Raw genomic sequence first — 21,631 nt, 5'->3', positions numbered from 1 at the left:
AACAACCCTAAGTGACCTCAAAATCAGCAAAAGAATTGCTTCACCAGAAGAAGATCAGAGTTTTGGCCCAGCGCTATATGTGTTTATATTGATGTAGCAGAACTATGTGTGTTGTGATGTAGCAGAGCTGTATGTGAATGTATTGATGTAGCAGAGCAATGTGTACTGATGCAGCAGAGCTGTATGTGTTTGTATTGATGTAGTAGAGCTATGTGTGTATTGATGTAGCAGAGCTGTATGTGAATGTATTGATGTAGCAGAGCTATGTGTGTGTAATTATGCAGCAGAGCTGTATTTGTTTGTATTGATGTAGCAGAGCTATGTGTGTACTGATGTATTATTGTATGTAAATGAATTGATGTAGCAGAGCTGTGTGTATTGATGTAGCAGAGCAATTGTAATGTTACAGCAGAGCTGTATGTGTTTGTATTGATGTAGTAGAGCTATGTGTGTATTGATGTAGTAGAGCTGTATGTGAATGTATTGGTGTAGCAGAGCTATATGTAGTGATGCAGCAGAGCTGTATATGTTTGTATTGATGTAGCAGAGCTACAGTGGGTATGGAAAGTATTCAGACCCCTTGAAATGTTTCACTCTTTGTTTCATTGCAGCCATTTAGTAAATTCAAAAAAGTTCTTTTTTTTTCTGTACACACTGCACCCCATCTTACTGAAAAAAAACTGAAATGTTGAAATTTTTGCAAATCTATTAAAAAAGAAAAACTAAAATATCACATGGTCATAAGTATTCAGATCCTTTGCTCAGTATGGAGAAGAAGCACCTCTCCAGTTCCGTTAGGTTGGATGGTGAACGTTGGTGGTTTTCGGCCATGTCTGAGGTGCAGAGCACTCTGGAAGAGGTTTTCATCCAGGATTTCTCTGTACTTGGCAGCATTCATGTTTCCTTCAATGACAACCAGTCATCCTGTCCCTGCAGCTGAAAAACACCCCCATAGCATGATGCTGCCACCACCATGTTTCACTGTTGGGATTGTATTGGGCAGGTGATGAGCCTGGTTTTCTCCACACATACCACTTGGAATTATCACCAAAAAGGTCTATCTTCGTCTCATCAGACCAGAGAATCTTATTTCTCATAGTCTGGGAGTCCTTCATGTGTTTTTTAGCAAACTCTGTGCAGGCTTTCATATGTCTTGCACTGAGGAGAGGCTTCTGTCGGGCCACTCTATCACCCAGTGATAGTTGACTTTGTGGAACTTTCTCCCATCTCCCTACTGCATCTCTGGAGCTCAGCCACAGTGATCTTGGGGTTCTTCTTTACCTCTCTCACCAACGCTCTTCTCCCATGATTGCTCAGTTTGGCTGGACGGCCAGGTCTAGGAAGACTTCTGGTGGTCCCAAACTTCTTCCATTTAAGGATTATGGAGGCCACTGAGCTCTTAGGAACCTTGAGTACTGCAGAAATTCTGTTGTAACCTTGGCCAGATCTGTGCCTTGCCACAATTCTGTCTCTGAGCTCCTTGGCCAGTTCCTTTGACCTCATGATCCTCATTTGGTCTGACATGCACTGTGAGCTGTGAGGTCTTATATAGACAGGTGTGCGCCTTTCCAAATCAAGTCCTATCAGTTTAATTAAACACAGCTGGACTCCAATGAAGGAGTAGAACCATCTCAAGGAGGATCACAAGAAAATGGACAGCATGTGAGTTAACTATGAGTGTCTGAGGAAAGGGTCTCAATACTTATGACCATGTGATATTTCAGTATTTCTTTTTTATCAAATTTGCAAAAATTTATATATTTCTGGGGGGTTTTCTTCAGTGAAGATGGGGTGCAGAGTGTACAGTAATGAGAAAAAAATGAACTTTTTTGAATTTACCACATGGCTGCAGTGAAACAAAGAGTGAAAAATGTAAAGGGGTCTGAATACTTTCTGTACCACTGTATGTGTGTATTGATGTAGCAGAGCTATGTGTGTAGTGGTGTACCAGAGTGATGTTTGTAGTGATGTAGCAGTGCTGTATGATGTTTGTACTGATGATGTGTATATTGATATAGCAGAGCTATGTGTGTGCATGTGTTTGTATTGATATAGCAGAGCTGTGTGTATCGATGTAGCAGAGCTGTGTGAACTATGAAGGAGAATGTACTGTGGGGGAACATTCAAGCTGCCATTATGAGCTATACATTTGTGTCTCTTTTTCTTGTTTTCACACATTGGGAGGTATGGACACATAGACAGACAGGCATGCCCTGTGTAATGACATGTACATATGAGCAGGCGGCACACTTGGTGACACAGGACTACGCTGCAGGCGCCATCTGTCCTCTCCCCAGAGCCCGCACCTTGCCAGAGTATAATCCCACTTAACCCATCAATGTTCTGCTCGGGCCCTGACACCCATGATGCCCAAAAGAGAACATTATAGCGACACGCACCTATAAGCATGCACCCAGGGGCTGCACCGTGCCTCTATGTGCACAGTGGTGTTTATACTGCTAGGTGTGCTTAGTGTCTGTCTACAAATCCTACAGAAGATCCTGTTTGCCTGTTTGGTGATGACATATGGTGCCGGGTGGATACATGGTCCCCTCTGGTGTGACAGTGATGCACATTCGTGTGTCACCTTGAGAGCAGCGGACGCACACTTGTAAGGCTCTATGGCGCCAATCCTATGGCACGTCGCTCACTGTGATTTACTATGAAGCCCCACTGAACGCTGCTGCTCTCCACCCTCCATATTTACTGCATTGTCCTCTGCTGGACATCGCCCTGTACACGGAGGACATTATGTCCTATAGGTACCGGCATCATTGAATGCATAGGAGTAAACCCCCTCAGCTGTGACTGTAAACAGATGACATTGGTTTTCGGAGCCCCCTCCCTTTTCCTCCATTGCGGTGACATACTGTACTGTATTCCTCAGCACCTCCTCCATTTTTTTTTCCTCTAGGCACATTAACCCTTTACATGAATCATATTTTCTAATATAAAAAACCATATATATATATAATAATCACAGATGCAACAGTAACAGATCTGGATGTGCTGATGAATCACCTGTACACATATCTATGGATGCACAAGGGTCATCATGGGGCTGCATCCATGTCCATGGCTCAAGGTGATTGCACCCAGGGGTGTCATATTCTGCATCTGCTTCATTATTCATTGCAGCACTGGACTGGGGCTATGGTACCTCCAGGGCACAGCCATCATCATGGAAATCTGCTTTGTGGTTGCTCTAATCCAGCCTGCAATGAATGATGTAAACACATCAGCTGCAATGCTTCTTACCTGCCCACAAAATTCTCCAGCACTGAGCTCTTTCCAGCACTCTGACCCCCAACCACAGCAATCTGGGGCAGATCTAGGTTTGCATTCTGTCCGATGGCTGAAAAGGCGTCTTGGAGCCGGTTAACCAGCGGAATCAGCTCTTCCATCCCTCGGTTGCCCATCTTGAAGGATGCTGTCGCTCCCTGACTGTGTCAGTGTGTATGATCGTCGCTCTACAAGCCTCTCACACCTTGCCCCCTGTGATTATGGGAGGGGGGAATGTGCAGGACCCTCTGATCTTACACGGTCCTGCTTCTCCTCCTCTGCTCCTTTTCGCTTCTCCAGACTGCCAACTCAGGCGCATCCAGCAAGCAGATCCTGGGGGATTTAAACTGAAGTTACAGTCTTCGGCCACGAGAGGGCGTGCGCTACCGCTGTGATGGCAATGACTGACAGCTCCAGCGTATAGAAATGAGCGTCTTCAGCCACCAGAGGGCGCAAGTTACCAATGTCAATGCCTTGGGCGCCTTCCATGTAGGCAGCTGTGTATGTTATGTAATAGTCTTACTGTCTTAGAGTTTATAGTTAACCAAATATTTTATACATTTATATTCTACTAGATGGTGGCTCGATTCTAACGCATCAGATAGTCTAGAATATGCATGTCCATGTAGAATATTGCCCAGCGACGTAGTATATTGCCCAACCACGTAGTATATTGCCCAGCCACGTAGTATATTGCTCAGTGACGTAGTATACTGCCCAGCCACGTACTATATTGCCCAACCACGTAGTATATTGCCCAGCCACGTAGTATATTGCTCAGTGACGTAGTATATTGCCCAGCCACATAGTATATTGCCCAGTCACGTAGTATATTGCCCAGTCACGTACTATATTGCCCAGTCACGTAGTATATTGTCCAGCCACGTAGTATATTGCCCAACCACGTAGTATATTGCCCAGTCACGTAGTATATTGCTCAGTGACATAGTATATTGCCCAGTCACATAGTATATTGCCCAACCACGTAGTATATTGCCCAGCCATGTAGTATATTGCCCAGTCACATAGTATATTGCCCAACCACGTAGTATATTGCCCAGTCACGTAGTATATTGCCCAGCCACGTAGTATATTGCTCAGTGACGTAGTATATTGCCCAGCCACATAGTATATTGCCCAGTCACGTAGTATATTGCCCAGTCAACGTACTATATTGCTCAGTGACGTAGTATATTGTCCAGCCACGTAGTATATTGCCCAACCACGTAGTATATTGCCCAGTCACGTACTATATTGCCCAGTCATGTAGTATATTGCCCAACCACGTAGTATATTGCCCAGCCACGTAGTATATTGCCCAACCACGTAGTATATTGCCCAGCCACTAGTATACAGCACAGAGCCACGTAGTATATTGCCCAGCCAGGTAGTATATTGCACAGCCATGTAGTATATTGCCCAGTCACATAGTATATTGCCCAGTCACGTAGTATATTGCCCAGCCACGTAGTATATTGCCCAGCCACATAGTATATTGCTCAGCTACGTAGTATATTGCCCAGCCACGTAGTATATTGCCCAGCCGCGTAGTATATTGCCCAGCCACGTAGTATATTGCTCAGTGACGTAGTATATTGCCCAGCCACGTAGTATATTGCCCAGCCATGTAGTATATTGCCCAGTCACGTAGTATATTGCCCAGCCACGTAGTATATTGCCCAGCTACGTAGTATATTGCCCAGCCACGTACTATATTGCCCAGTCACGTACTATATTGCCCAGTCACGTAGTATATTGCCCAGCCACGTAGTATATTGCCCAGTCACGTACTATATTGCCCAGTCAATTAGTATAATGCCCAGTCACGTAGTATATTGCCCAGCCACGTAGTATATTGCCCAGCCACATAGTATATTGCCCAGCCGCGTAGTATATTGCCCAATCACGTAGTATATTGCCCAGTCCCGTAGTATATTGCCCAGCCACGTAGTATATTGCCCAGTGACGTAGCATATTGCCCAGTCACATAGTATATTGCCCAGTCACGTAGTATATTGCTCAGCCACGTAGTATATTGCCCAGCCACGTAGTATATTGCCCAGCCACATAGTATATTGCTCAGTGACGTAGTATATTGCCCAGCCACGTAGTATATTGCCCAGCCATGTAGTATATTGCCCAGTCACGTAGTATATTGCCCAGTCATGTAGTATATTGCCAGCCACGTAGTATATTGCCCAGCCACGTAGTATATTGCCCAGTCACGTAGTATATTGCCCAGTCACGTACTATATTGCCCAGCTATGTAGTATATTGCCCAACCACGCAGTATATTGCTCAGTGACGTAGTATATTGCCCAGCCACGTAGTATATTGCCCAGCCATGTAGTATATTGCCCAGTCACATAGTATATTGCCCAGTCACGTAGTATATTGCCCAGCCACATAGTATATTGCTCAGCTACGTAGTATATTGCCCAGCCACGTAGTATATTGCCCAGCCACGTAGTATATTGCCCAGCCACGTAGTATATTGCTCAGTGACGTAGTACATTGCCCAGCCACGTAGTATATTGCCCAGCCATGTAGTATATTGCCCAGTCACGTAGTATATTGCCCAGCCACGTAGTATATTGCCCAGCTACGTAGTATATTGCCCAGCCACGTACTATATTGCCCAGTCACGTACTATATTGCCCAGTCACGTAGTATATTGCCCAGCCACGTAGTATATTGCCCAGCCACATAGTATATTGCCCAGCCGCGTAGTATATTGCCCAATCACGTAGTATATTGCCCAGTCCCGTAGTATATTGCCCAGCCACGTAGTATATTGCCCAGTGACGTAGCATATTGCCCAGTCACATAGTATATTGCCCAGTCACGTAGTATATTGCTCAGCCACGTAGTATATTGCCCAGCCACGTAGTATATTGCCCAGCCACATAGTATATTGCTCAGTGACGTAGTATATTGCCCAGCCACGTAGTATATTGCCCAGCCATGTAGTATATTGCCCAGTCACGTAGTATATTGCCCAGTCACGTAGTATATTGCCAGCCACGTAGTATATTGCCCAGCCACATAGTATATTGCCCAGCTACGTAGTATATTGCCAAGCCACGTAGTATATTGCCCAACCACGTAGTATATTGCCCAGCCACGTAGTATATTGCTCAGTGACGTAGTATATTGCCCAGCCACGTAGTATATTGCCCAGTCACGTACTATATCGCCCAGCTACGTAGTATATTGCCCAACCACGTAGTATATTGCCCAGTGACGTAGTATATTGCCCAGCCTCGTAGTATATTGCCCAGCCACACAGTATATTGCCCAGCCGCGTAGTATATTGCCCAGTCACGTACTATATTGCCCAGTCACGTAGTATATTGCCCAGTCACGTAGTATATTGCCCAGCCACCTAGTATACAGCACAGAGCCACGTAGTATATTGCCCAGCCAGGTAGTATATTGCACAGCCATGTAGTATATTGCCCAGTCACATAGTATATTGCCCAGTCACGTAGTATATTGCACAGCCACGTAGTATATTGCCCAGCCACGTAGTATATTGCCCAGCCAGCCACGTAGTATATTGCACAGCCACGTAGTATATTGCCCAGTCACGTAGTATATTGCCCAGTCACGTAGTATATTGCCCAGCCATGTAGTATATTGCCCAGTCACATAGTATATTGCCCAGTCACGTAGTATATTGCCCAGCCGCGTAGTATATTGCCCAGCCGCGTAGTATATTGCCCAGCCACGTAGTATATTGCTCAGACACGTATGTAACAGGTTAAAAAAAGACTTAAAATAAAAAAGAAACATATACACTTGTGGCCAAAAGTATTGACACCCCTGCAATTCTGTCAGATAATACTTATTTTCTTCCTGAAAATGATTGCAAACACAAATTCTTTGTTATTATTATCTTCATTTAATTTGTCTTAAATGAAAAAACACAAAAATCTCACACATCAACTCTCTAACTCACAGGCGGTGCCTGGGCTACACCTCTCGCTGGGAGTCTGATATTGGTTCAACCCTGACGACTCGGAATGGACCCAGATTTGGTCTTCCTCCACTGGAGGTTTGCTTAACACCCTCATGCTAGAGACCAATTACAAAGTACTTACAAGATGGTACTTGACCCCAGCTAGAGTGGCGAAGGCAGTCGCTAACTACTCTCCAAACTGTTTTCGGGGATGTAACTCTATAGGAGATATGCTTCATATCTGGTGGCTATGCCCAACGGCTCGAAGGTTTTGGACCAGGGTATACTACTTGATTTTCTCAATAACAAATATCAATCTTAGGAAAAACCCCTGGGAAGCCCTACTAAACATGCGTATCCCCAATATTTCTAAATATTCCCGAGCCCTTATCAAGTTTATATTCTTAGCAGCCAAACAAACTATAGACTCGGCTTGGAAAAAACCTGGCTTGGATCTGTCGGGAGTTAAATCTCGTCTATCATGGTACATGGTAAACGAAAAATTATCAGCTATACTCACTGACAAAGTAGAGACATTTGAACTTACTTGGCTCCCCTGGGCGGAATACGCCAGCCACACCCCTTTCGCTATTCCGGTATCTCGACTATCTAACCCTAGTCCTCAGGCTTCTGATTAAAATCACCCAAATGGGTATGGATTCATTATAACCTCTTCTCAGGTCTCCCTTCCCTTCCCCCTCCCCTAACCCTTGTCCTCCATTTTGTGTGTGTTTGTCGCTGTTACACTCGTCCTTTGATATGACTCGTCTTAAGTTTATTGCCAGTTACCAGAACATAAATGAAGGACTGTTACCCCCTTGTTATGATGCAATGTACTATATGATAATACTAAAGTTTCTTCTTTTCCTGTATCATATATGCAAACTTCAATAAAAATTTATTGTTAAAAAAAAAAAAACACAAAAAGAATTGTCCTAGAGCCAAATTGGATATACAGTGGGGCAAAAAAGTATTTAGTCAGTCAGCAATAGTGCAAGTTCCACCACTTAAAAAGATGAGAGGCGTCTGTAATTTACATCATAGGTAGACCTCAACTATGGGAGACAAACTGAGAGAAAAAAATCCAGAAAATCACATTGTCTGTTTTTTTAACATTTTATTTGCATATTATGGTGGAAAATAAGTATTTGGTCAGAAACAAACAATCAAGATTTCTGGCTCTCACAGACCTGTAACTTCTTCTTTAAGAGTCTCCTCTTTCCTCCACTCATTACCTGTAGTAATGGCACCTGTTTAAACTTGTTATCAGTATAAAAAGACACCTGTGCACACCCTCAAACAGTCTGACTCCAAACTCCACTATGGTGAAGACCAAAGAGCTGTCAAAGGACACCAGAAACAAAATTGTAGCCCTGCACCAGGCTGGGAAGACTGAATCTGCAATAGCCAACCAGCTTGGAGTGAAGACATCAACAGTGGGAGCAATAATTAGAAAATGGAAGACATACAAGACCACTGATAATCTCCCTCGATCTGGGGCTCCACGCAAAATCCCACCCCGTGGGGTCAGAATGATCACAAGAACGGTGAGCAAAAATCCCAGAACCACGCGGGGGGACCTAGTGAATGAACTGCAGAGAGCTGGGACCAATGTAACAAGGCCTACCATAAGTAACACACTACGCCACCATGGACTCAGATCCTGCAGTGCCAGACGTGTCCCACTGCTTAAGCCAGTACATGCCCGAGCCCGTCTGAAGTTTGCTAGAGAGCATTTGGATGATCCAGAGGAGTTTTGGGAGAATGTCCTATGGTCTGATGAAACCAAACTGGAACTGTTTGGTAGAAACACAACTTGTCGTGTTTGGAGGAAAAAGAATACTGAGTTGCATCCATCAAACACCATACCTACTGTAAAGCATGGTGGTGGAAACATCATGCTTTGGGGCTGTTTCTCTGCAAAGGGGCCAGGACGATTGATCCGGGTACATGAAAGAATGAATGGGGCCATGTATCGTGAGATTTTGAGTGCAAACCTCCTTCCATCAGCAAGGGCATTGAAGATGAAACGTGGCTGGGTCTTTCAACATGACAATGGTCCAAAGCACACCGCCAGGGCAACGAAGGAGTGGCTTCGTAAGAAGCATTTCAAGGTCCTGGAGTTGCCTAGCCAGCCTCCAGATCTCAACCCGTCCCTATAGAAAACCTTTGGAGGGAGTTGAAAGTCCGTGTTGCCAAGCGAAAAGCCAAAAACATCACTGCTCTAGAGGAGATCTGCATGGAGGAATGGGCCAACATACCAACAACAGTGTGTGGCAACCTTGTGAAGACTTACAGAAAACGTTTGACCTCTGTCATTGCCAACAAAGGATATATTACAAAGTATTGAGATGAAATTTTGCTTCTGACCAAATACTTATTTTCCACCATAATATGCAAATAAAATGTTAAAAAAACAGACAATGTGATTTTCTGTTTTTTTTTCTCAGTTTGTCTCCCATAGTTGAGGTCTACCTATGATGTAAATTACAGACGCCTCTCATCTTTTTAAGTGGTGGAACTTGCACTATTGCTGACTGACTAAATACTTTTTTGCCCCACTGTAATTCCACACCAAACATAAAAAAGGGGGTGGACAAAAGTATTTGCACTGTTCGAAAAATCATGTGATGCTTCCCTAATTTGTGTAATTAACAGCACCTGTAACTTACCAGTGGCACCTAACAGGTGTTGGCAATAACAATCACACTTGCAGCCAGTTGACATGGATTAAAGTTGACTCAACCTCTGTCCTGTGTCCTTGTGTGTACCACATTGAGCATGGAAAAAAAGAAAGAAGACCAAAGAACTATCTGAGGACCAAACCAAATTGTGAGGAAGCATGAGCAATCTCAAGGCTAGAAGTCCATCGCCAAAGACCTGAATGTTCCTGTGTCTACCGTGCGCAGTGTCATCAAGAAGTTTAAAGCCCATGGCACTGTGGCTAACCTCCCTAGATGTGGATGGAAAAGAAAAATTGACAAGAGATTTCAACGCAAGATTGTGCGGATGTTGGATAAAGAACCTCGACTAACATCCAAACAAGTTCAAGCTGCCCTGCAATCCGAGGGTATAACAGTGTCAACCCATACTATCCGTCGGCGTCTGAATGAAAAGGGACTGTATGGTAGGAGACCCAGGAACACCCCACTTCTTACTCCGAGACATAAAAAAGCCAGGCTGGAGTTTGCCAAAACTTACCTGAAAAGCCTAAAATGTTTTGGAAGAATGTTCTCTGGTCAGATGAGACAAAAGTAGAGCTTTTTGGGCAAAGGCATCAACATAGAGTTTACAGGAGAAAAAAAGAGGCATTCAAAGAAAAGAACACGGTCCCTACAGACAAACATGGCGGAGGTTCCCTGATGTTTTGGGGTTGCTTTGCTGCCTCTGGCACTGGACTGCTTGACCGTGTGCATGGCATTATGAAGTCTGAAGACTACCAACAAATTTAGCAGCATAATGTAGGGCCCAGTGTGAGAAAGCTGGGTCTCTCTCAGAGGTCATGGGTCTTCCAGCAGGACAATGACCCAAAACACACTTCAAAAAGCACTAGAAAATGGTTTGAGAGAAAGCACTGGAGACTTCTAAGGTGGCCAGCAATGAGTCCAGACCTAAATCCCATAGAACACCGGTGGAGAGATCTAAAAATGGCAGTTTGGAGAAGGCACCCTTCAAATATTAGGGACCTGGAGCAGTTTGCCAAAGAAGAATGGTCTAAAATTCCAGCAGAGCATTGTAAGAAACTCATTGATGGTTACTGGAAGCGGTTGGTCGCAGTTATTTTGGCTAAAGGTTGTGCAACCAAGCATTAGACTGAGGGTGCCAATACTTTTGTCTGGCCCATTTTTGGAGTTTTGTGTGAAATGATCAATGTTTTGCTTTTTGCTTCATTCTCTTTTGTGTTTTTTTTTTCATTTAAGACAAATTAAATGAAGATAATAATGCCAAAGAATTTGTGTTTGCAATCATTTTCAGGAAGAAACTGAGTATTTTCTGACAGAATTGCAGGGGTGTCAATACTTTTGGCCATAACTGTACTCACCTTCTGAGGGCCCCATGTAGTCCTGGCACCTGTGTGCGGTGCACGCGGCAGCTTTCGGTCCCAGGGTTGGTATGAGCGCAGGACCTGTGATGACGTCTCGGTCACATGACCGTGACGTCATGGCAGGTCCTTCTCGCATAGCATCCTTGCCACCGGAACCTGCCGCTTGCACTGCCAAGGACAGGGCGCGACGTCGGAGGGTGAGAATAATGTTTGTTTTTTTATTATGATTATTTGTAACATTAGATCTTTTTACTATCGATGCTGCATACGCAGCATCAATAGTAAAAAGTTGGTCACACAGGGTTAATAGCTGCGTTAATGGAGTGTGTTACACCGCGGTCCGTTAACGCTGGCATTAACCCTGTGAGGGCTGACTGGATGGGAGGAAGAAACGGCCATTTTGCCGGTGGACTGTGCCCGTCGCTGAATGGTCGTGGCAATGGTCTTGGGCGTTTTGCCACGACCAATCAGCGAATTGGATTTCCATGACAGACAGAGGCTGTGACCAATGAATATCCACGACAGACAGAAGGACAGATGGAAGTGACCCTTAGACAATTATATAGTAGAAAGCTGAAGAGCCCAGTCATAGTATCTAACTGTGGTTAGTTATAACAAGTTATAATGATTATTGTTGTGAATTCCGCTCTTGGGCTCCCTCCGGTGGTTGTAAGTGGCACTTTTGTGAGTTCTGCTCTTGGGCTCCTTCTTGTGGTTTCTAGTGGTATGGCTGCTCCTTGGAGTTAGCTGTCATCAGCTGCCTCCACTTATCGTCTCTTCTGCTCTGCTATTTAGGCCTGGCTCTTTCTTCAGCCAGTGCCACTTGTAAATGGTTCCTGGTTGGATTCACATCTCTTTGGAGTTCCCTGTTATCCTGACCAGTTCAGCAAAGCTAAGATTTTGCTTGCTCTTTTCTGTCCATAGATTGTGGACTTATCCATTCTGTGCTTTCTATGTTTGTCCAGCTTATCAGTGTGAATTAATTCTGTCTTGCTGGAAGCTCTGGGAGGCAGATATGCCCTCCACACCTTTAGTCAGGTGTGGAGATTTTTTGTAAACTCTGCGTGGATTTTTGTAGTGTTTTATACTGACCGCACAGTATTCCATCCTGTCCTATCTATTTAGCTAGACTGGCCTCCTGTGCTCATCCTGGTTTTATTCTGTGTATGTCTTTTCCCTCTCCACTCACAGTCATTATTTGTGGGGGGCTAATCTATCCTTTGGGGATTTTCTCTGAGGCAAGATTGCTTTCCTGCTTCTTTCTTTAGGGGTAGTTAGCTCTTAGGCTGTGATGAGATGCCTAGGGAGAGTTAGGAGCATTCCACGGCTACTTCTAGTGTTGTGTTGAGCTTAGGGACTGCGGTCAGTACAGTTACCACTTCCTTCAGAGCTCGTTCCATGTTGCTCCTAGACCACCGTATCATAACAGTACAAGTGGCCAAAAATGAATTAAATGCATCTCAAAAGAAGGAAAAGAAAGTTCTGAACCATTTTTTTTCTGTGCTCGGGTTTGTCTTTTTTTCCTCTTGATATCTGGGTGGTTCAGGATATATGCTTTGGCATGGATGTTCAGGGTTTGTTTTCTCGTTTGGATCAACTTGCTGCAAGAGTACAGAATATCCAGGACTATGTTGTCCAGACTCCGGCTTTAGAGCCTAGAATTCCTACTCCTGATTTGTTTTTTGGGGACAGATCCAAGTTTTTGAACTTTAAAAATAACTGCAAATTGTTTTTTGCTTTGAAACCCCGTTCTTCTGGTGATCCCATTCAGCAAGTAAAAATCATCATGTCCTTGCTGCGTGGTGACCCTCAAGACTGGGCTTTTTCTCTTGAAACAGGGGATCCGGCATTATTGAATGTAGATGCATTTTTTCAAGCGCTCGGATTATTGTATGACGAACCTAATTCTGTGGATCATGCAGAAAAAACCCTGTTGGCCTTGTGTCAAGGTCAGGAAGCGGCAGAGTTATACTGCCAGAAATTTAGAAAATGGTCTGTGCTCACTAAATGGAATGAAGAGGCTCTGGCTGCTATTTTCAGAAAAGGTCTTTCTGAAACCCTTAAAGATGTTATGGTGGGCTTTCCTACACCTGCCGGTTTGAGCGAATCCATGTCTCTAGCCATTCAGATTGATCGGCGTCTGCGCGAGCGCAAAGCTGTGCACCATATGGCAGTATCCTCTGAGCAAAGTCCTGAACCTATGCAATGTGATAGGATTTTGACTAGAGTAGAACGGCAGGAATTCAGACGTCAGAATAGGCTGTGTTTTTACTGTGGTGATTCGGCTCATGTTATCTCTGATTGCCCTAAGCGTACTAAGAGAGTCGCTAGGTCTGTTACCATTAGTACTATACAGCCTAAATTTCTCTTATCTGTTACGCTGATTTGCTCATTGTCGTCCTTTTCTGTCATGGCATTTGTGGATTCAGGCGCTGCCCTGAACTTAATGGACTTAGAATTCGCCAGGCGCTGTGGTTTTTCCTTTCAGCCTTTGCAGAGCCCTATTCCTTTGAGGGGTATTGATGCTACACCCTTGGCCAAGGATAAACCTCAGTACTGGACACAGATGACTATGTACATGGCTCCTGCACATCAGGAAGATTGCCGTTTTCTGGTGTTGCATAACCTGCATGATGTTGTTGTACTGGGATTTCCATTGTTACAGGAACATAATCCGGTGCTGGATTGGAAAACTATGTCGGGGACTAGTTGGGGTTGTCGAGGAGTACATAGTGACGTTCCTTTGATGTCAATTTCCTCTTCTCCCTCTTCTGAGGTCCCTGAGTTTTTGTCGGATTTCCAGGATGTATTTGATGAGCCCAAGTCCAGTTCCCTTCCTCCGCACAGGGACTGTGATTGTGCTATTAACTTGATTCCTGGTTGCAAGTTCCCTAAGGGCCGACTTTTCAATCTGTCTGTGCCAGAGCATGCCGCCATGCGGAGTTATGTCAAGGAGTCTTTGGAGAAGGGGCATATTCGGCCCTCTTCGTCACCATTGGGAGCGGGTTTCTTTTTTGTTGCTAAGAAGGATGGCTCCTTGAGACCCTGTATTGATTATCGTCTTCTTAATAAGATCACGGTCAAATTCCAATACCCCTTGCCTTTGCTTACTGATTTGTTTGCTCAGATTAAGGGGGCTAGTTGGTTTACTAAGATTGACCTCCGAGGGGCATATAATCTTGTTCGTATTAAACAGGGTGACGAATGGAAAACTGCATTTAATACGCCCGAAGGCCATTTTAAATACCTTGTGATGCCATTTGGGCTCTCTAATGCCCATCTGTGTTCCAGTCTTTCATGCATGATATTTTCCGCAATTATCTTGATAAATTCATGGTCGTATATTTGGATGATATTTTGATTTTTTCCGATGATTGGGAGTCTCATGTGAAGCAGGTCAGGATGGTGTTCCAGATCCTTCGTGATAATGCTTTATTTGTGAAGGGGTCTAAGTGCCTATTCGGAGTTCAGAAGGTCTCTTTTTTTGGGTTTTATTTTTTCTCCCTCGTCTATAGAAATGGATCCTGTTAAGGTCCAAGCTATTCATGACTGGATCCAACCCACATCTGTGAAGGGTCTTTAAAAATTTTTGGGCTTTGCTAATTTCTATCGCCGTTTCATTGCCAACTTTTCCAGTGTGGTTAAGCCCCTTACTGATTTGACGAAGAAAGGCGCTGATATGACGAATTGGTCCTCTGAGGCTGTTGAGGCCTTTCAGGAGCTTAAACGCCGATTTACTTCTGCCCCTGTGTTGCGTCAGCCGGATGTTTCTCTTCCTTTTCAGGTTGAGGTCGACGCTTCTGAGATTGGGGCAGGGACCGTTTTGTCTCAGAGGGAGTCTGATGGTTCTTTGATGAAACCGTGTGCTTTTTTTCCAGAAAGTTTTCGCCTGCCGAACGCAATTATGATGTTGGCAATCGGGAGTTGTTGGCTATGAAGTGGGCGTTTGAGGAGTGGCGACATTGGCTTGAGGGAGCTAAATACCGTGTTGTGGTCCTGACCGATCATAAGAATCTGCTTTACCTCGAGTCGGCCAAGCGGCTGAATCCTAGACAGGCTTGATGGTCCCTGTTTTTCTCCCGGTTTGATTTTGTGGTCTCGTATCTTCCGGGATCTAAGAATGTTAAGGCTGATGCCCTCTCTAGGAGTTTTTCGCCTGATTCTCCTGGAGTCCTTGAGCCGGTTGGCATTCTTAAGGAGGGGGTGATTCTTTCTGCTATCTCCCCTGATTTGCGGCGGGTGCTTCAGGAATTTCAGGCTGATAGGCCTGACCGTTGTCCAGTGGGGAAGCTGTTTGTTCCTGATAGATGGACAAGTAAGGTAATTTCTGAGGTTCATTGTTCGGTGTTGGCTGGTTATCCTGGGATTTTTGGTACCAGAGATTTGGTTGCTAGGTCCTTTTGGTTGCCTTCCTTGTCGCGCGATGTGCGTGCTTTTGTGCAGTCCTGTGGGACTTGCGCCCGGGCCAAGCCTTTCTGTTCCCGCGCTAGTGGGTTGCTTTTGCCTTTGCCGGTCCCTGAGAGGCCCTGGACGCATATTTCCATGGATTTTATTTCGGATCTTCCTGTTTCCCAGAAGATGTCTGTTATCTGGGTTGTTTGTGACCGGTTCTCTAAAATGATCCATCTGGTACTTTTGCATAAGTTGCCTTCCTCCTTAGATCTGGTTCCATTATTTTTTCAGCATGTGGTTCGTTTGCATGGCATTCCGGAGAATATTGTGTCTGACAGAGGTTCTCAGTTTGTCTCTAGATTTTGGCGGGCCTTTTGTGCTAGGATGGGCATTGATTTGTCTTTTTCTTCGGCGTTTCATCCTCAGACTAATGGCCAAACTGAGCGAACTAATCAGACCTTGGAGACCTATTTGAGATGCTTTGTGTCTGCTGATCAGGATGATTGGGTGTCTTTCTTGCCGTTGGCCGAGTTTGCCCTTAATAATCGGGCTAGTTCGGCTACTTTGGTTTCACCTTTTTTTTGTAATTTTGGTTTTCATCCTCGTTTTTCTTCTGGGCAGGTTGAGCCTTCTGATTGTCCTGGTGTTGATTCTGTGGTGGACAGGCTGCAGCAGATTTGGACTCATGTGGTGGACAATTTGACGTTGTCTCAGGAGAGGGCTCAACGTTTTGCTAACCGCCGTCGGTGTGTTGGTCCCCGACTTCGTGTGGGGGATTTGGTTTGGTTGTCTTCTCGTCATGTTCCTATGAAGGTTTCTTCTCCTAAGTTTAAGCCTCGGTTTATTGCTCCTTATAAAATTTCTGAAATTATTAATCCGGTGTCTTTTTGTTTGGCTCTTCGAGCCTTTTTTGGCATTCATAATGTTTTCCATAGATCTTTGTTGCGGAGATATGTGGTGCCCGTTGTTCCCTCGGTTGACCCTCCTGCCCCGGTGTTGGTTGAGGGAGAGTTGGAATATGAGGTTGAGAAGATTTTGGATTCTCGTTTTTCGAGGCAGAGGCTTCAGTATCTTGTCAAGTGGAAGGGTTATGGCCAGGAGGATAATTCTTGGGTTGTTGCCTCCGATGTACATGCCACCGATTTGGTTCGTGCTTTTCACTTGGCTCGTCCTGATCGGCCTGGGGGCTCTGGTGAGGGTTCGGTGACCCCTCCTCAAGGGGGGGGGTACTGTTGTGAATTCCGCTCTTGGGCTCCCTCCGGTGGTTGTAAGTGGCACTTTTGTGAGTTCTGCTTTTGGGCTCCCTCTTGTGGTTTCTAGTGGTATGGCTGCTTCTTGGAGTTAGCTGTCATCAGCTGCCTCCACTTATCGTCTCTTCTGCTCTGCTATTTAGGCCTGGCTCTTTCTTCAGCCAGTGCCACTTGTAAATGGTTCCTGGTTGGATTCACATCTCTTTGGAGTTCCCTGTTATCCTGACCAGTTCAGCAAAGCTAAGTTTTTGCTTGCTCTTTTCTATCCATAGATTGTGGACTTATCCATTCTGTGCTTTCTATGTTTGTCCAGCTTATCAGTGTAAATTAATTCTGTCTTGCTGGAAGCTCTGGGAGGCAGATTTGCCCTCCACACCTTTAGTCAGGTGTGGAGATTTTTTGTAAACTCTGCGTGGATTTTTGTAGTGTTTTATACTGACCGCACAGTATTCCATCCTGTCCTATCTATTTAGCTAGACTGGCCTCCTGTGCTCATCCTGGTTTCATTCTGTGTATGTCTTTTCCCTCTCCACTCACAGTCATTATTTGTGGGGGGCTAATCTATCCTTTGGGGATTTTGTCTGAGGCAAGATTGCTTTCCTGCTTCTTTCTTTAGGGGTAGTTAGCTCTTAGGCTGTGACGAGATGCCTAGGGAGAGTTAGGAACATTCCACGGCTACTTCTAGTGTTGTGTTGAGCTTAGGGACTGCGGTCAGTAGAGTTACCACTTCCTTCAGAGCTCGTTCCATGTTGCTCCTAGACCACCGTATCATAACAGATTATATTGCACATAAAAAAACATTTTGCATCATATATTCAACACTACAGATTTGCAACACAAATTAAATGATTACCCAAGTATATCATTTTATTTTCAACTCATTCAAGAGCCTTTTGATAAACATTTTTGTATTTTTCTTCCGATGCAAAAATGAGCGTAGCCTATTAAGCAGTTGTCTGTGGTGTTTGGCATTGCATATTAAGCAGTTGTATGTGGTGTACAGAATTGTCTATTAAGCAGTTGTATGTGGTGTACAGAATTGTCTGTTAAGCAGTTGTATGTGGTGTACAGAATTGTCTATTAAGCAGTTGTCTTTAGTGTATAACATTGCCTGTAAAACTCCTGCAGCTTATGCTCTTTCCTTTTACACGCTCCTCCTTTATACACAGCACTCTCATTTTCCCCTCACTCCACTATTTCCCCTCACTCATCTCATTTTCCCCTCACTCCTCTCATTTTCCCCTCCTCTCATTTTCCCTCTGTCACGATATGGTATGAAATATCATATAAGTAGTTTCTTTTGTTAGCAGGCTGCGGGCTAAAAAGCCCCCTTCCCTTTCACTCGGTGGATCTGCCCATCCCTCTAAACACGGGCTTCTAACTCCATCTGGTAAAGAAGTAGGGATTTCTCTGTAAATATGTATCCCAGATAGGACATATTTGATCTCATTAGAATGCCCACATTAATCCGAGATGAAGCTGGGTTTGTTATGACTATGACATGTTTTGTAGCGGAGTTATAGAAATTAGATATAGGTTAGGGTAAAATTAGTTAACTGAAGAGGTAGGAGGGACGAGGTGATCCAACCCCTTTCTGGGATGTTACAGGCCGCAGCTATAACTGTCTGCCCAGATCCCCAGCACAGTCTTCTTGTCTTTTTCCTGGAGAGCCCTGAGCACGTCCCATGAACTGGGACGTATGGAAGCTCCACTAGCCTGGGTGCCTGCAATGCTTTGAACATGTGAGTGTTATCTTTTCTCCTCTAATCCCTTTATGTTATAATTACCTTGTACATATTTGCAATTGTCTCATTTGTAACATCATTTGTAAAATATTTTGATAAAACACTGCCTGAAACTTTTGATGGGGTATATTATTTAATACTAGTTCGTTCTCCTGTTCTAAACCGTACCCTAAGTCTCCTGAAGGGAATTACGCTACTGTTGTTTTTGGGTTAGCTTCGGACCCGTTTAATCGAAGCTGGTGGCAGCGACCGTGTGCAGACTTTTGGGTGATGCTGTAGCGACTGCGGCATTGATAATTATTGTTCCTGCCTGAGTGTGAGTAGTTTATCGCTTCGCTGCAGCGTGCCCAATAGCCAGTACATAGCAGGCAGCCTTTCTGGTGACTAATTACCCCAGGTGCAGTACCACATCTGACCTGAGAGTAAGGGGGCGCCAGAGAGCTGCAAGTTTTAAGTGGAACTGTAAGCGGGATATACATAAATCCCTGCAGTTCGTGGTATATTGAAGAGCAGTGGGATACCTAGAATAAGCCCCTGCTGTAAACTAAAAGGTCAATAGCCTTGTGTGTGTTTTTTCATCACATTGTGAAGTGGAGGGATAACTAAGATAAGCCCCCCTGCACATGTGATAGCCGTCTGTTGGCCTAAAGTCACCCCAACCCGTGACGTAGGGGTGACGGTCACGGTGTTAATCGTGACAAATTGGTGGCAAGGCGGTGGGATATTAGAGCATTAGTGATTTGGTTTCAGCAATCATTCCCCTCACTAAAAACTTGCAGAAAGTTCTTACGAGGACTCTGCGCAAATAAGTTTGGAGAACGAACTCAGTGTTTTTTAGTCTTGAGACAATTGCGTACTGGTAATTATCCCCTCCCTTTCTCTTCGTTTTTCTGTCCTATCTTTTATTTGGCAACCATGGTTGTGCTGGGAGAAGTCTTTTATGAGCAGCAGACCAGAAACACCCTTGTTGCCTTATGCAAGTCACAGCACATTGACTTTGCAAGCAAAAACAAAGCTTAACTGGTTGCAGATCTGGTGCAATGGGAAGCCGCTCTAGACCACTCTCAGAGCTCAGAGGCCGCAGAAGCCAGCACAAGCGAACATGGTGCTGCAGCAGAGGTCCAACCACTGAATGCTGGCCCTGTTAGCAATCCGTGCGAATTGGACCCCCACCTGCAGGCGGCCTTGAAAGAATTCCCCACTGACAACCATGAGGGACGTCGGCAGCTGATTCAGCAATACCAGAAGTGAGCCGAGTGAGAGGCCCAGGCCCAGCGAGCCGAGCGGGAGGCTGAGAGAGCCGAGCGGGAGGCTGAGAGAGCCGAGCGCCAAGCCCAGCGAGCACATGAACTGGAGATGCTCCGGCAGGGGGGGATGCCCTCCACCGCCCAGAGACGTGAGCCCAGCAGCGCTCAGATACCTAAGCCCCGGCCCGATCACTTTCCTGTTATGGAGAAGGACGGAGACTTGGACACTTTTCTGCGGGCCTTTGAGAATGCCTGCAGACAGTACCAACTGCCTACAGATAAATGGGCACGATACCTGACACCAGGGCTGAGAGGTAAAGCTCTGGAGGTGTTTGCTGCCCTCCCTCAAGAACAAGATGGTGACTATGAGGCCATCAAGCAGGCCCTGATAGCAAAGAACCAGCTTACACCCGAGGTGTACCGTAGAAAGTTCCGGACCCTCCATCGTGGCCCACACGACAGTTACAGTGATGTTGTGCATGGACTGGGGACCCACTTTGACCAGTGGACCCAAGGACTGTCAGTGACCACCTTTGCACAGCTGCGAGACCTGATGATCAAAGACCAGTTCTTTCATCTTTGCCCAGCTGAGGTGCGACAGTTCGTGATGGACAGAGAACCCAAAGACGTGACGAAAGCAGCGCAGATTGCCGATGCCTATGAGGCCAACCGTAGATCGGAAGCGCGGAAGCCAGTCACCACCAGCTGGAGAGGGGGTAAGCCTGCATCCATCGCCAGTACCCCTGCCAGCCAACACACCAGAGGTCCTGGCCTATTGGCCAACAACACCAGACCAACCACCGAACCCCGCAAGTGTTACTTCTGCAATCGGCCTGGTCATCTCAGTCCCAACTGTCCAGACAAGCAGAAGAACCCCTCATCCAAGGCCCCAGGGTCTAATGCAGCAGTTCTTTTGGTGGGTGGTGTGGTTGTGAGGGTGTGTGACAACGTACAGCACGTCACTGTGGGAGGCCATGTTGCTACAGGCCTCAAGGACACCGGGGCTGAACGAACCCTCATCTGACCCGAACTGGCGGCCCCTGAAGAAATCATTCCGGGGAAAACCCTAACTGTCACTGGGATTGGGGGCATCAGCTGTCCCTTACCGATGGCCCGGGTTTATATTGATTGGGGTGCTGGGAGCGGGGTGAAGGAAGTGGGGCTGTCTGATAATTTGCCCACTGATGTTTTGTTGGGGACTGATTTGGGGAGGATGGTTGCATACTACGTCCCTGACACCCCTCCCCAATCTACTAATGAGGGTAAAGTTAACCCTGATGATGATGATGATGATGATGATGACGGGAAATCGCATGTGTTACCTGACCATGCTTTATCTTGTAATGATGCATCTAATAACCATTTTTTTCCTAGGGTTGATGGTGAAAATGTTGTACCTGTGCCAACTGAACCTGATAATGATTTTTATGTGAAGGTTATTGTGTCCATAGGTATAGGCGTGCCCAGCCACGTCACTCTGCGGAGTGAGACGGCTGAGGAACCCCTAACAGGGGCAAGTGTCGGTGCTACAGGAAATGGGGAAATGCATGGGAACTGTGAGGAAGGTGATGCCATGAAAGTGACCGGTGCCACCGAGGAAGGTAACTGGCCCATAAGTAGCACTGCCCCTGGAGTGTTGGGGGTGGATGGGGATGTAGAGCCCATAGCAGCGCCGGCTGATGGGTCTGTAGAAACCCCCGGAGAGACAG

General features: G+C 45.6%; 1 protein-coding gene and 1 pseudogene across 18 annotated transcripts in view; one reads left to right on the top strand and one right to left on the bottom strand.

Moving 5' to 3' along the window:
* Nucleotides 1–3,646, bottom strand: part of DNM1 (dynamin 1) — a 166,107-nt gene extending 162,461 nt beyond the window's left edge. For 13 of the 18 annotated variants that reach the window (XM_069748080.1, XM_069748073.1, XM_069748084.1 and 10 more), the window contains exon 1: nucleotides 3,259–3,646. In XM_069748080.1, the coding sequence (XP_069604181.1) occupies nucleotides 3,259–3,419 (161 nt within the window). In that variant the 5' untranslated portion in view covers nucleotides 3,420–3,646. The remainder of the gene's footprint in view (nucleotides 1–3,258) is intronic. The other 5 variants (XM_069748085.1, XM_069748087.1, XM_069748070.1 and 2 more) reach the window with 1 other exon arrangement.
* Nucleotides 3,647–19,950: 16,304 nt separating this feature from the next.
* LOC138667286 (uncharacterized) lies at nucleotides 19,951–21,153 on the top strand (annotated as a pseudogene).
* Nucleotides 21,154–21,631: the final 478 nt, after the last annotated feature.

Source organism: Ranitomeya imitator, chromosome 2, assembly GCF_032444005.1.
Source record: "Ranitomeya imitator isolate aRanImi1 chromosome 2, aRanImi1.pri, whole genome shotgun sequence".
NCBI lineage: Eukaryota > Metazoa > Chordata > Amphibia > Anura > Dendrobatidae > Ranitomeya > Ranitomeya imitator.
This window is presented reverse-complemented; position numbering and strand designations above follow the sequence as displayed.